The sequence below is a fragment of the Phyllosticta capitalensis genome (genome assembly GCF_038381095.1).
Source record: "Phyllosticta capitalensis strain CBS 128856 chromosome Unknown BKA78scaffold_10, whole genome shotgun sequence".
In the NCBI taxonomy this organism is placed as follows: Eukaryota; Fungi; Ascomycota; class Dothideomycetes; order Botryosphaeriales; family Phyllostictaceae; genus Phyllosticta; species Phyllosticta capitalensis.
In genome coordinates this window covers 628,453-641,768 of record NW_027117448.1, presented here as the reverse complement: position 1 = coordinate 641,768, position 13,316 = coordinate 628,453, and the positions used below count along the sequence as shown (strand labels likewise).

General features: G+C 55.8%; 6 protein-coding genes across 6 annotated transcripts; 4 read left to right on the top strand and 2 right to left on the bottom strand.

Moving 5' to 3' along the window:
• Positions 1-293: 293 nt before the first annotated feature.
• Positions 294-1,405, bottom strand: BKA78DRAFT_29452 (uncharacterized protein). The gene is made up of 3 exons (XM_066886362.1): positions 1,039-1,405; positions 925-981; positions 294-858 (listed from the first exon to the last, which is right to left on the bottom strand). Exons 1-3 carry the CDS (start codon positions 1,178-1,180, stop codon positions 527-529), a joined length of 531 nt encoding a protein of 176 aa, XP_066740402.1. The 5' UTR covers positions 1,181-1,405; the 3' UTR covers positions 294-526.
• Positions 1,406-1,672: 267 nt separating this feature from the next.
• BKA78DRAFT_29478 (Cupredoxin) lies at positions 1,673-4,403 on the top strand. Its single transcript, XM_066886400.1, has 3 exons — positions 1,673-2,799; positions 2,849-3,746; positions 3,802-4,403. Exons 1-3 carry the CDS (start codon positions 1,967-1,969, stop codon positions 4,177-4,179), a joined length of 2,109 nt encoding a protein of 702 aa, XP_066740401.1. The 5' UTR covers positions 1,673-1,966; the 3' UTR covers positions 4,180-4,403.
• Positions 4,404-5,670: 1,267 nt separating this feature from the next.
• Positions 5,671-6,765, top strand: BKA78DRAFT_257093 (concanavalin A-like lectin/glucanase domain-containing protein; the record flags this gene model as incomplete). The annotated part of the gene is made up of 2 exons (XM_066885153.1): positions 5,671-5,764; positions 5,819-6,765. 2 exons carry the CDS (start codon positions 5,671-5,673, stop codon positions 6,763-6,765), a joined length of 1,041 nt encoding a protein of 346 aa, XP_066740400.1.
• Positions 6,766-7,532: 767 nt separating this feature from the next.
• Positions 7,533-9,691, top strand: BKA78DRAFT_298802 (uncharacterized protein; the record flags this gene model as incomplete). The annotated part of the gene is made up of 3 exons (XM_066886972.1): positions 7,533-8,679; positions 8,732-8,973; positions 9,026-9,691. 3 exons carry the CDS (start codon positions 7,533-7,535, stop codon positions 9,689-9,691), a joined length of 2,055 nt encoding a protein of 684 aa, XP_066740399.1.
• Positions 9,692-10,074: 383 nt separating this feature from the next.
• Positions 10,075-12,069, top strand: BKA78DRAFT_323260 (PCI domain-containing protein). Its single transcript, XM_066889188.1, has 5 exons — positions 10,075-10,294; positions 10,347-10,403; positions 10,456-10,692; positions 10,746-11,234; positions 11,281-12,069. The coding sequence occupies exons 1-5, from the start codon at positions 10,211-10,213 to the stop codon at positions 11,890-11,892; spliced, it is 1,479 nt and encodes a 492-aa protein (XP_066740398.1). The 5' UTR covers positions 10,075-10,210; the 3' UTR covers positions 11,893-12,069.
• BKA78DRAFT_323259 (serine hydrolase-domain-containing protein) lies at positions 12,070-13,236 on the bottom strand. Its single transcript, XM_066889187.1, has one exon. The coding sequence runs from the start codon at positions 13,173-13,175 to the stop codon at positions 12,150-12,152; it is 1,026 nt and encodes a 341-aa protein (XP_066740397.1). The 5' UTR covers positions 13,176-13,236; the 3' UTR covers positions 12,070-12,149.
• Between the last annotated feature and the right edge of the window lie 80 nt (positions 13,237-13,316).

Here is a 13,316-nt window from a genome sequence, read left to right as displayed (position 1 = left end):
TTGTTCAAAACGGCGCGTTTGTTTGTTGTTTTGTGGGACTAGCCCTCCCGAACCTTATGTCGAGACCATGTCCCGAATTCGTCAAGACCCATTCCGTCAACGGGAGATTGACGACACGAGAGAAACACGGAGCGCGTCCGCTAGCTTCGGTCGACCTTACGCGTGTGCTCCGATGGGCAAGGCCGAGGTGGTCGGCCGGGTTGAGTGCTTGTGTTTGGTCGTTATTCTAGGCATGTTGACCTCGTACGATGTCTGCAAGTATGAGTGCATGCCTTCAACTGGGTGAGCTATGATTTTCAAGTAGTTTTGAACATGTTTGAGCATTCCAACTGGCACAAGATATAAGGGTTTATGTACAGGGGCGAAGTGAAGCTTCAAGCGGTACAGTGTCAAAGAAGAAATGCCATCAGGATGAGGAGATTCCAATAATGAAATAGAATGAAAAAGTCGAACCGCCACAACCTTCTCCAACAACCTCAAGTTCTTTCCCAAAGAGGCTCAACCTATATGCATGTCGCGAGGTTGTTTAGTTGGAGGGTGGCAAATCCTTGAGGGCAACGGCGACACTCGACTCGTCCCTGGAGTCGTCCGAATTCCACCTGAGAATCCAGCTGCCCTCAGTGCCCTCGACGGGAGTGGCATAGAATTGCGAAATCATGGTGCCCGCGCTGCTCCACCAAAAGACAACATCACCGTACAGCTGGGCGCCGGTGTGGATGTAGTCGGGAGCGCTGTTGACAATCTCGACCGGGTCGTAAGCACCAGCGTCGGGCTTGATCGACAAGTACTTTGTGTCGGTCCAGTCCGCACCACCGACGGGGTGGGCAGTGAACATGTTCTTGTCATAGTCAAAAGACACTGCAAGACCCGTCGTCAGCACGGTTCAAGGAACCCCTTTTGGGCTAAGCCTATGGGGCCACTCACCAGTCATATTCTGAGCGTCTTTTGCGTCGGAAGGGGCGTTGCCGATGTAGGCGACACCTATGACATCTTGTCAACCTTTTTCCAGTATGATCGGTACACGGCTCAGAATCTAACCATCAACGTAAATCAGCTGGACACCGCCTATCCCCGGGCCGTACGCAAAGAACGGCGAAGGAGAGGACGTGTCACGGCCCGTAAGGGGAGCGGCGTAAGCCAAAGGCAAAGCGGCTGCGAAGAGGAAGAGCTTGGAGAACATGGTGGATTGCTGGATTTCTGTCGCTGGATGTCCGGTCGAGATCGATGGGGGCGTACGCCGCTTTGTAGTAGATCAGTGTTTGGTAATGCCGAAGCAGACGCAAAGCTGGTTTCGCACTGTGCAGCAAAGTCGCCGTGGTCGTGATGTTCGCAGGCGGGTGTTGCCCGGTGGCCGCCACGGGCATCCGCCACGGGCATGGTAGCGTGTGCTAATTTCACTAGCAACACTAGACCCACGATGGATCACGCCTCGCATTGCCTCGAACAGAGCCTCTGGATCCTTCGTTGAAACACCCAAACATGCTAGATGACGCCCAAATTGACTGCCAACAACGCCCCCAGGTACTTCATCGGCTGCCGCGTCATGACAGCCGAACTGCAATTGATTTTGCCACGTACCGGGAAGAGCCGACACTTTACGGCGTCATGCTCCCATGGTTCTCGTCTCGTTCAGCCTCTTCTGATTTGCCGAATGGGCTGCTCAGCCTTACGCCCAGTTATTCTTGGACATCGTCGAGCGTTGATCCAGCTGGTTGGAGCAAAAGGGGCTGAGATTGGCAGAGCAAGCCCCAGTTTGCCATCGAAATGATCCCTTTTGGACCATGATCCACCATGCTTAAAATGTAGTCAGAGCCTTCGTTGCTGTGCTTACCTTCCCTCACAACACCGGTCTGACACTCTTTAAGAGACCGCATTCAGTCTTTTTTTAACGTCTTTTACCCACCCCCCGAGTTTTTTGCTTCCAAGTCCTAGCCACTCATCTTCCTCCCGGAGTCCGGTCTTCGCCATGATCGTCCCCTCCTGGTCTGCGCCGCTCCTTGCTGCGCTCCCCCTTCTTGGAGGTGCGAATGCGGCTGCCGCCAAACGTGCCGACTGCAACTCTGCCTTGACCTTCAGCGGAGCGACGTACAGTCTCGGCGTGGATTCTGCAGCTCAAACCCCCTACGCCGTCATCAACGCCCCCGGAAGTTCTGCAACCACCGTGCCCCTGCCGGTCCCAACCTCGTCCAAGGCCACCATCGTCGACCATGCTGAGACGGGTACTGCGGCCGCTCCCTCTTCGACGGCTGCTGCGAATGGAGTAAACAATGCAGCTGCTGGTGGCAGTGCCGCCCCAGCAACGACCACGGGATCTGGTGCCAATGCCGGTTCCGGTTCTGCACCTGCATCGTCTGGCGTCGTCAACGCTGCCGCGTCGGGCTCTGCCGCTGCAACCCCCAGTGTTTGCGCAGGAAACACTGCCACCACCAGGGACCAGTGGTGCGACTATGACATCAACACGGATTACTACAACGAGGTTCCGGATACTGGTGTCGTTCGGGAATACTGGCTGGAGTTGCTTGACATGACTCTTGCCCCTGATGGAATTCCTCGTGTCGTCCAGACGGTCAACGGTACCATCCCGGGTCCCATGATTGAGGCCAACTGGGGTGACACTGTCGTTGTTCACGTCACCAACAACCTGAACAACAGTCTCAATGGCACTAGCATCCATTGGCACGGTCTCCGCCAGTCGTTCAACAACCAGAACGATGGTGTGTCGTCCATCACCCAGTGCCCGACGCCTCCTGGCCAGTCGTACACCTACACCTGGCGTGCTGAGCAATACGGTTCCACCTGGTAAGTCATGTTAGCCATGATCAATAAGCGTCGCTAATGATTTGAAAAGGTACCACTCTCACTTTGCTCTCCAAACCTGGGAGGGTATCTACGGTCCCCTCGTCGTCCACGGTCCTGCTACGGCCAACTATGACGAGGATCTCGGATTCATGATGCTCAGCGACTGGGGCCACCGCACCGTCGATGAGCAGCACGACTACGCCAACACTCAGGGTGCTCCTGTCCTCGACACTGGCTTGATCAACGGCATGAACACTTGGACTTCCAACACTACCAACCAGACCGTTGGCAAGAGGTTCGAGACCAATGTTGTTGCCGGCAAGACTTACCGCCTGAGGCTTGTCAACACTGCCATCAACACCATGTTCAAGTTCATGATTGACAACCACAACGTGACTGTCATTGCCAATGACTTGGTTCCCATCAAGCCTTTCGAGGCCGACATTGTCCCTATCCACATTGGTCAGCGTTACGACATCATCTTCACGGCCAACCAGGACTCAACTGCTTCGGACTTCTGGATGCGCGCCATCCCCCAGGTTGCTTGCTCGCCTGTCAAGAACGCCAAGGACATCAAGGCCATCCTGCACTACGGCAACTCGACCAAGACGCCCACCACCACCGGCTACAACTACACCGATGAGTGTACCGATTTCCCCATGACTGACCTCGTCCCCTACGTTCCCATGAACGCGCAGTCGGGTGTCACTCTCAGGGATGCCGCCACCATCGCCAAGAACAGCGACGGCTACTACAAGTGGTCCCTGAACTCGACCACCATGGTTGTTGAGTGGGATAACCCGACGCTCATGTCCGTCTACAATAACGAGACCAACTTCACCCAGAGCAACGCCGTCATTGAGCTGCCCCAGGCTAATCAGTGGGTCATCCTTGTTGTCGACAGCACGCTCCCGCTTCCCCACCCGATGCATTTGCATGGGCACGACGTAAGTTCCCTTGCTCTTTCTGGTAGCTCTGTTTCTCATTGCTGATCTTTTGCAGTTCATGGTCCTTGCCCAAGGTGTTGGTACCTACAACAGCAGCATTCCTCTTGAGATGACCAACCCGCCGCGTCGTGATGTCGCCATCATGCCTGCCTCTGGCTACCTCGTCTTCGCCTTTGAGACTGATAACCCGGGTGCCTGGTTGATGCACTGCCACATCGGTTGGGTAAGTTCAAATACTGCTCAAACATTCAGTCGGACAACGCAGCTAACAAATCGACAGCACGCAATCCAGGGTTTCGCCCTTCAGATCCTTGAGCGTTACGACGAGATCCGTCCTCTCATCGACGAGGATCAGCTCGAGGGCAACTGCCAGAACTGGGATAGCTTTGACCAAGTTCACGACCTTGTCCAGACCAACGACTCTGGCATCTAAAAGATTCGTCGATGTTGAGCTGATGAGATATCCTGAAGCGGAGCGTTTTACTTCTTCCCCGGACTTTTTGGTTGGCCTGATTTCCTTGAAGATGAGACTTTAGGCGACGGATCTTTTTTGCATCGTTATAGCAAATCATGTTGATGATACGTACGCTACGGCGCATCGTAAGATTTGGATTGGATGGGTGGCATGGTTTGGCGCGATTTGACCGACTTCCTGTACTGTAGATAGTTGCATCATTCGTTTTTGTTGATACGCTCAGTCGATTACAAGGCGCAGCGATAATGAATATTGCGAATAGAACACCCTTTCATCGTTGGACATGATCCCCACTGGTGAGTGTGCTGTCGATGCGTCAGTGCTGTCAGCAGTGCCCAGATTGCCATGACGCTTTGATGGGCTGAAACATTGATTAAAGGCTGTCAACGAGGGAGCCAAAAAGTGATGGACGGTCACAGTCAGTCTGGCGTCGATGGAGTGAAGTTGAGTTGCGACAGGGAGCATCCCAAGAGCGGGGAAGGGAGCAAGCGGGAAGCGGCGCCACCCCGGCCAGAATCAGGGCGACGGTCGATGCCAAACTTGACAACAACTCTTCGCCTTTCCCATGTCCACGGCCCAAACAAATCCGACGACGCTCCATCGCTTGCTGCCATCGTCTGCTGGACTTCTCGTGCGAAGGGAGAGGCCGTGTAGCAACCGACTTGGTGCTGACGTTATTCTCCGGGCAGCGCTTCCCTACTACCTAGGCGCCCACACCGCTCCCACTCTTTGGCAAACATCCTTCCGCCCAACAAGACGCCTCGTGTAAGCTGCTCCCGCTGTCACAATTCTTGGGCGCTTGGTTGTGTGTCTTGGGAGTGTGATTTGTAGCCCGCTATGCGCAAATCAAATGGGCTTCCGCCAGGCTCGTGGCTTGGCCGTTGGCCAGCACCTCCAATGTCCAACGATCTAGAATATCTCGAGTTGTACACAGTCGTTGCTCCGAACATCAGCCAGAGTGAGGCGCCAGGGCGCGTATTCCTCTTGGTGCTGGCTGACGACGACGCCGCATCTCGTCACCCCAGACGGTGAGATTCCCAGCCACCTCCAAATGCCCATGTTGCAATGTTGCAGGCCGAATGACCACTCTCCACCACATCCACCGCCGAGCTATGCCGCACTGCGTTGGCAGCCTGCCTGTTGGAGCAATGTGCCGTGCTGCACTTGTCGTCCCTGTTTACGTGGAGCGCGCCTCTTCCAGCCTCCCGCTTTATGTCGTCTATCAAAATCATCATGTTGGCCGCTGCCTGTACCCTGACTTGAGGCTCTTGCCTGTTGCTAACGCCACTACCGCTGCTGTACATACCTCACACTACACGACCTACAAATTTTCACATGCTCTACTACTCTCTTTGCATTCTTGCATGAGAGATCCCGCGTCCCCTAGAAAATTCCCTCTCTTTTTTTCTTTCCTTCTCAATTCTTCGTCCTTCCTGTCAATACGCCAACATGCGCCTCAAAACTTTATCTGCTCTGGCGCTTAGCGCTGCGATACCCTTGAGCTCTGCACAAACCTACAGCGACTGCAATCCCACCGAAAAATGTACGTATCCACGTCCGAACCCCTCTCTAATTCCATGCTAACTCTGCACTCTAGCCAATTGCCCCTCGGACACTGGCCTCGACTCCAAACAATACACACACGACTTTCGCTCCGGCGCAGACAAGTCAACATGGAGCGCAACCTCGGAATCAATCCAATACACGAGCGCAGGCGCCGAATTCACCATCAGCAAATCGGGACAAGCACCGACCATCGAGAGCTCCTTCTACATCTTCTTCGGCTCGGTGAGCGTGATCCTCAAGTCGGCGCCGGGAACGGGCATTGTGAGCAGCGTGGTGCTCGAGTCGGACGACCTGGACGAGATTGACTGGGAATGGCTGGGCGGCGCCAACCAAGAGGTCGAGACAAACTACTTTGGCAAGGGCAACACGACGGCCTACGACCGCGCGCAGTACCTGCCCATGGAGGACACGCAGAGCTCGTTCCACAACTATACCGTCCTGTGGACCAGCGACTACATCGAGTGGATCATTGATGGCAGCGTTGTCCGCACCCTCAACTACGCCGACGCTGTCGATGGCCAGAATTTCCCCCAGACGCCCGTCAAATTGAAGATTGGCACATGGGCTGGCGGCGACAGCAACAACGATGCTGGCACGATTGGATGGGCTGGTGGTACTACCGATTACTCCAAGGGCCCCTTTACCATGACGCTCGAGAGCATCAGCGTCGTCAACTACAGCCCCGCAGACAGCTACAGCTACAGCGACACGACGGGCGCCTGGCGCAGCATAAACGTCCACGGTGGAACCGTCAACTCGAATGAAGGTGGCTATGCCTCGACGTCTGGCGGAACTAGCGGCACCTCTTCCTCCTCGGGCTCGTCCAGCGGCACCATCACCGGCACGGGCATGTGGTGGACCGCGAGCGCGGCGGCTGTCAGGGCGTCTTCAGCAGCTGCTCCCATGGGCGGCCTGGGGGTTGCAAAAGCAGCCATTGTGGCAGTCACGACGGCTTTCGTCCTGATGATGACGATGTGACGGGCCGGGGTCGGCAGCTTGACGACGACTCTTGCCAGCAAACAACACCGCCACGGTTGGATACGACGAGACGACGCACACACACATGTACGATATGACCTGTTTGCCAATGTACCTAGAGCCAGCGAGCACCAGCCAGCACTTGAGCGACTTCTTGGGCCTTTTTGCTTTTTTGCCTGCTTGATCCCGCTTCCCCTTCCCAGCATCCAGCATCCAGCACACAAAACACATGGCATCCACACTGCATTTGCAAGGCGCCCTTGGCTTCTTTTTCATTCTCCTTAATGAGCGGCTTTCTCTTTTCTCTTTTTCCTTTCTTCCTTCTCCGCTTCTCTTCGACAAGGGGCATCCCCCCCCTTTTCAGGCGTGGCAATGCTTTGTACAGTACACCACATAAACCCACCTGCTTCGTGCGTAGATAGTTGCTCTTTGTAGGTAGACCAAGCAATCAACACCACCTGACGAGCAATCATCCGCTTGCTGCAAGTTTTCTGCGACTCAAACCGTGATTTCCGCCTTGGCCGGAGAAAACAGCATGCAACCACCGGACGCTTGTCATCCGCCACCGTTTTCAGCAATCTAGAGCAATGGGGAAGTGTGAAGTGTCAAAGTGCAAGGCTTGGGAATCTAGTTTTGCCTAGCATTGTCGCAAGCGACGAGCACACATTACCGCAAGGCCATCGCGTCTTCTTCCAGAGTACAAAAGGCGCCCGCCATGCCACTTACCTTGGAGCGCTTTCTCGCCCTCGTCATTGTCGAACCAAGCAATGTCGCACTCACAGTCCTCCGGCGCTCTCGCGCAAGACATGCGTCAACTCTCCCTCTCCCCCGACAGCGACGCACACGGCGAGACTCGCACATCAACGCCCAACGCTATCCCCATCTTCTACCGCCTCGCCATGCCGCCCTCGGATCATCCTCATCAGCAGCAGGCGACAAACATCATCTTCGTCTACCGCGTCGTCTTCAGCAAGGCGCACGCGCCCGGCAGCCCGGATGGCGGCACCACTACTGCCATGGAGAACGCCAGGCTGTACAGCAAGTCGTTGCAGCGAGCGCTCATGCCGCTGGTGTTTGAGCACGTTGGCATTCCGGCGGACGGATGCGGCGCCACGACGAACGGGAGCGATCGCATCTTCTCGACGCGGCGGTTGGCTTTGGGCAAGGTGGGTGTGGAGGGCAGGAAGGAGGAGGAGGAGGAGGAGGAGCGAGAGGATCGTGTCGACTTCGAGCTCGACGCGCCGAGGGGTTCTGGCGGCCGAGTCGGCGTCGTGGTTGAGTTGATCGACGAAGCTCTCGCACCGCCCGCCACGCTTGGCCCCGAGGCTGCTGCTGCGTCGATGAGCGCGAACCAGTCTCAGTTTCTGTCGAGCGCGGTGCAGGCGTTTGCGCGGGCGCAGGTCTGGGAGGGGAAGGACGCCGTCGGCGGCTGGCGCCTGGTGGGCAAGAACATGTACTTCGACGCGACGCCCGAGCAGTGTCTGGGGTACGGGCCTTTCCAGGCTCGTCGCGGCGTGGCCGTCCCTTTGACGCGCGATCCACAGTGTCTCTTGAAGCTTGCGCCGCTTTCGCGCACTTTCGTCGTCGAGTCCCCTTTTGTCGAGTTTGTGGAGCGCTTGGTGGCTCCCGGGGAGATGCGGGCTGTCCATTCCATTCCGGGTGATGTTGTCGAGTACGTCAAAAAGGTCTTCACGGGTTCCAAGGTGCGCTACAGCTACGTGAGCGCCGCTCAGAGGGAGGATGGGGAGAGCCGTAAGGCGATGAGGCTCCAGAGTTGGGAGGTCCAGAAGGAAGGCATCTTGCGTCGCATCTGCGGGTTTGGTGGAAATGCGAAAGATACCAAGTTTCAGCACATTCGCAAGACGGCCGGAGAGGAGGAGGAATCGTTGAGCGTGCAGGAGTACTTTGAGAATCGTAAGTCCTCGCCAGGTTAGGGCGTGAGATTCAGACTGATTTGAGAATTCAGACGTCTTCCCGGGTACCAAGCTCCGCTTTCCCAAGTGGCCACTCGCCAACACTGGGAGCATCGAAAAGCCTACATGGGTCCCTCTTGAACTGCTCTGGATCGAAGCTGATCAGATCGTCGACGAGCTGCCCGAGCGGCTTCCCCTGATTGTTTCCAAGCTCTTCACCGAGAAGCATGCAGACAACATTAGAAAATTTGACCCGGAGTCCTTCACCAGCCTCCTGAAGCTCGATCAGGTCACCGTGGGTCCTTCAACACCCGAATTTGGATGAGTAGTTGCTAACTTTGAATTAGGCTCACTACAGAATCCAGCTGGAGGAGGTTCGTTCCGTGAACAAGCTCGTCCCTAGTCGTCCAGTGGCATCGCTGAACGGCATCAGACAACTTCATGAATCCCACGACCTGCGTCTCCTGCACGTCGAAGGAGCCTGCGCTGCGCAGGACGACGACTGGGACTGCGGCGCGACGTTCGGAAAATTCCTGGGCGCTCTCCAGAAGTTCGGAGCGTTGAAGAGCGACACCACCCACCTGCCTGTGTGCAACTACATCACTTTGTCCCAACTGAGCGACCAGGCGCTCTCTCGATTCACCGCGACACCACCCACCCTGCAAGACGACAAGAAGCCGCTGCTCTTCGCCTGCCTCTCGGGCGAAAAGCACGAACGCGATCACGCCTACCAGGAGATCAAGAGGTGGGGCGACGCGGCCAACATTCCCACCATCGTCGTTCAGGCAAACAAGTTCCGCGAGCACATGGATGCATGGTCCAAGGACTTGCCCAGGCCGTCGGACAAGAGGAGAAGGGCGGCGGTCGGATATGCCAGGTCGATGTCCAAGAAGATTCGGGCTAGGTGCGGATGCGATGGACTGGCTACTCAGCGTGTACCAAAGAGCTTTCGCAAGGAGCTGTCGGAGGACGTTGCGGAGGATGCTGATGTTCCGGTTTTGAGGTTGCTCTGAGAGTTCGCTGTCACAGTTGGTCCTGCAAGGAGCGCATGAGTAGATATGGCAGGATTTGGTAGTAGTGACTGGCTACATGTAGTTCGCATTTTGATGTTAGAACAATGTCAGAACGGAAGCATTTGAATTGAGTAAATCTGTCTTGATGTCAGCGTGCAAGATTGCAATCTGCCCACTGCACACCGTGCACCATCAGGGCCGAAATGGGTCTGCGATGTCTCATTATGGAGATTCGACGAGAGAGTGACGAGTGTTGATGAAAAGATTCTGCCACTGGAAAGAGTACGGAGGGGGAGGATGGTGGTGCACGTGAACAGATGACTAAGCGCGCAGCTCCGTCGGGGAGGCGCGCATCATGGCATAGCTCCGACCTGGACGGCAACATCATCATCCAGCTCGACGAACGCATCGCGCTCCAACCCAACCCTACCACGCCATCCCCTTGACTTTCTCGCCAACCACCTCGCAGATCACCCGCTCTAGATCCTCACCGCTGAACTCCCACTTCCAACAGCCAAAATGTCCGGCGAAGTCCTCCGGGCCGAGAAGGACTTCTCGAAGGAAGTCGACGCGGCGCTTCCAGAGGCTGAGACGATTGCAAAGGTCGGCCTCTGGCTCACCCTACTTCGATGTCGCACGCTAATATAACATCAAGACAAACCTTCAAGCTGCAATTGAGAAGCTGCTTGCGTTGGAGAAGCAGACGCGCCAAGTACGCCGAATTGCCCACGTCCCACTCGCGACCTCGTGCTCACGATTTCCAGGCATCTGACCTCGCATCCACCTCCCGTATCATCGTTTCAATCGTCACACTATGCAAGACCAAGGGCAACTGGAGTCTCTTGAACGAGCAGGTCCTGCTCTTGTCCAAGAAGCACGGTCAACTCAAACAAGCCATCACCAAGATGGTTCAGGTGGTCATGAGCTTTCTGGACGACACTCCCAATCTGGAGACTAAGCTGTCTGTGATCGAGACCCTGAGGACGGTCACGGAGGGAAAGGTAAACAGGCTGGCCTGCATCAACACAACGTCCGCTAATGACGATTGAAATAGATCTTCGTCGAGGTCGAGCGCGCGCGAGTGACCCGCATCCTCTCCGACATCAAGAAGAAGCAAGGCGATATCAAGTCGGCGACAGACATCTTGTGCGAGCTGCAGGTCGAGACGTTTGGTTCGATGACGCGAAGGGAAAAGACCGAGTTTATCCTGGAGCAGGTGGCGCTTTGCATTGAGAAGGGCGACTGGACGTCTGCTGGCATCCTCAGCCGCAAGATCAGCACAAGATATTTTGCCAGGAAGCCCAAGAAGACGCCGGAGCAACTCGAAAAGGAGAGGAAGGAGCGCGAGGAGCAGGAGAAGAACCGGAGCGTCGACGACCCGCCCGTCGAGCCGGAAGATGATGTGACGGATCTCAAGCTGCGCTACTACGAGCAGCAGATCTTGTTGTCCAAGCACGATGACAAGTACTTGGAGGCATGCAAGCACTACAGACAGGTTCTGGATACAGAGGCAGTGGAGGAGGACCCGGAAAAGCTGAAGGCTGTGAGTGGATTGGCGCATGATTGGGAATCTGAGCTGACAATTCTAGGTTCTTCAACGCGTCATTTACTTTGTCATTCTCGCGCCCCACGACAACGAGCAATCAGACCTTCTCCACCGCGTTGCCAAAGACTCCCGCAACACACAGATTCCTGTCGAGGCTCAGCTTCTGAAGCTCTTCACCATTCCTGAGCTCATGAGATGGCCAATAATTGAGCAGCAATTCGGCAAACACCTCTGCTCCACCGACATCTTTGATGAGAAGCTCGGCCAGTCCAGCGATGCCAAGGCGCATCAAAGATGGCAGGACTTGCGCAAGAGAGTCATTGAGCACAATGTGCGCGTGGTGGCCAAGTACTACACGCGCATTCAGATCCCGCGTCTTCGGGAACTCCTTGACTTGAATGAGGACGAGACGGAGAAGTACATCAGCGACCTCGTCACGTCCAAGACCATCTACGCCAAGATCGACCGCCCGGCAAAGATTGTCAACTTTGCCAAGCCTCGCGATGCGGACGATGTTTTGAACGAGTGGAGCGGAAACATGAGGAGCCTGCTTGGTCTGCTCGAGCGGATCGACCACCTGATCACGAAGGAGGAGATGATGGCTAGGATTCAGCCTACCAAGGTTGACAAGGGCAAGACCAGCAAAGTGCATTGAACGCTTGCATGAGACTTGCTTGTAGCTAGCTACTCAGGAGTTTCGGCGGTGCATGGTGGTCACGTCTAGATGGCAGAAAATGAGCCTTTTATGCCTACAGAGGCGCTACACCCGTGAAGGGGCAACACTTGTAATGTACCACCCATAGAGTCCAGCAATTTGAAGCGTGGCGCGTGACCTATCTGTGGCCTGAGTGTCTGGTGATTCTAGGTCTATGTCTAACGTTCTGTACATCTCTTGCTCTATGCATGCGGTCCTCAAAAGGGCACGTCCATGCCCTCGACGCTCTCTTCTTTTTTGGGGCCCTCGGCCTCAGCCATGATCTCCCTTATGAAACCGACTAATGCACTGACTGGCTGCTTCTGACTGGGAAGGAAATGCCCACCAGGGTGATATACGATTCGGCCCTCCTTCTTCTCGCAGGCCTCCGCTAACCGCAAGCTCCTGCTCTCTTCCACGACTGTGTCTAAGCTTCCGAGGAAATGTAGCATTGGCGTCTTGATCTTTGGCTCATAGAATGCCTGGTAGAGCTCGTTTGCGGCCGGTGCGAAGCCAGAGAAGCTCACGGCGAACTTGAGCGGCGGATGGACGCCGTCCATGACCTGAGGATACGGCATTCCGCCCTTTTCCTGTGCCTTTTCGAAAGCCTCTTTCCTCCCAGGTTCGAGGATCGAAGCCAACATGCCAGCCGCAGCACCGCCTTGCGAGAAGCCAATCACGCCGTCGAATGGGCCCTCCTCCTTGAGCACCTGGGCCATCTTTGCGAAGCCCGTCTCGAGGCCCTCGTAGGAGAAGCCCTCGCCCTCAACCTTGCCATTGCCCTGTTCGATCTTGTCTTTGCGCACCCACCATGCGTACGCGTCAGGCTCCTCCTCCTCAGTGTCATCTGCCTTGACGCCGTCGGTGTCAAAGGTGGGGATTTGAGCGCGCGAGAGCCGGATCGGAGCAGTGGGGTACGAGAGGGTTATGCCGGCGGGGAAAGCTTTCGCAAGACTCTTTTCGAGAGCGCGCGTTTTGTTTCGGAAGAGAGGTCCAGTTTGCGTGTAGCCATGGAGCATGAGGATCTTGAGTGGTTTCGTGGGATTCTGCGCCATGTTGTTGCTTTCTTCGGCTGGAGCGGTGGTGGAGGATGAGTGACGAATTAAATGGCCGCGGAGGAGGTTGAGACGGGCGATGGAAGTTTGCGCAGACCTTGCGCGGGCGAAGAGCGGCCTTAATAAATTATCATAAATCATCGAGCAGCAAAACTGCGAGTCGCAGCTCCGACGATGGCCGACGGACATCAGACGATGCGTAGGGCTGGAAGGCGGTGACGCAAGTGGGAGACCGATTATTTTGCGAGAGAGCTCCGCTGAAATTTCCAAGACGGACGGCTTCCCGTCTTCAACACCTCACGATACCCGCGCCTAGCGCACCGCCCTCTC

Coding starts and splice junctions, on each gene's coding strand:
- BKA78DRAFT_323259 (XM_066889187.1), bottom strand. CDS start 13,175: ATGTCCGTCGGCCATCGTCGGAGCTGCGACTCGCAGTTTTGCTGCTCG.
- BKA78DRAFT_29478 (XM_066886400.1), top strand. CDS start 1,967: ATGATCGTCCCCTCCTGGTCTGCGCCGCTCCTTGCTGCGCTCCCCCTT. Junction 2,800..2,848: donor GAGCAATACGGTTCCACCTG/GTAAGTCATGTT, acceptor TGATTTGAAAAG/GTACCACTCTCACTTTGCTC. Junction 3,747..3,801: donor TGCATTTGCATGGGCACGAC/GTAAGTTCCCTT, acceptor GATCTTTTGCAG/TTCATGGTCCTTGCCCAAGG.
- BKA78DRAFT_29452 (XM_066886362.1), bottom strand. CDS start 1,180: ATGTTCTCCAAGCTCTTCCTCTTCGCAGCCGCTTTGCCTTTGGCTTAC. Junction 982..1,038: donor CCAGCTGATTTACGTTGATG/GTTAGATTCTGA, acceptor AAGATGTCATAG/GTGTCGCCTACATCGGCAAC. Junction 859..924: donor AGACGCTCAGAATATGACTG/GTGAGTGGCCCC, acceptor CGGGTCTTGCAG/TGTCTTTTGACTATGACAAG.
- BKA78DRAFT_323260 (XM_066889188.1), top strand. CDS start 10,211: ATGTCCGGCGAAGTCCTCCGGGCCGAGAAGGACTTCTCGAAGGAAGTC. Junction 10,693..10,745: donor GGACGGTCACGGAGGGAAAG/GTAAACAGGCTG, acceptor CGATTGAAATAG/ATCTTCGTCGAGGTCGAGCG. Junction 11,235..11,280: donor ACCCGGAAAAGCTGAAGGCT/GTGAGTGGATTG, acceptor TGACAATTCTAG/GTTCTTCAACGCGTCATTTA.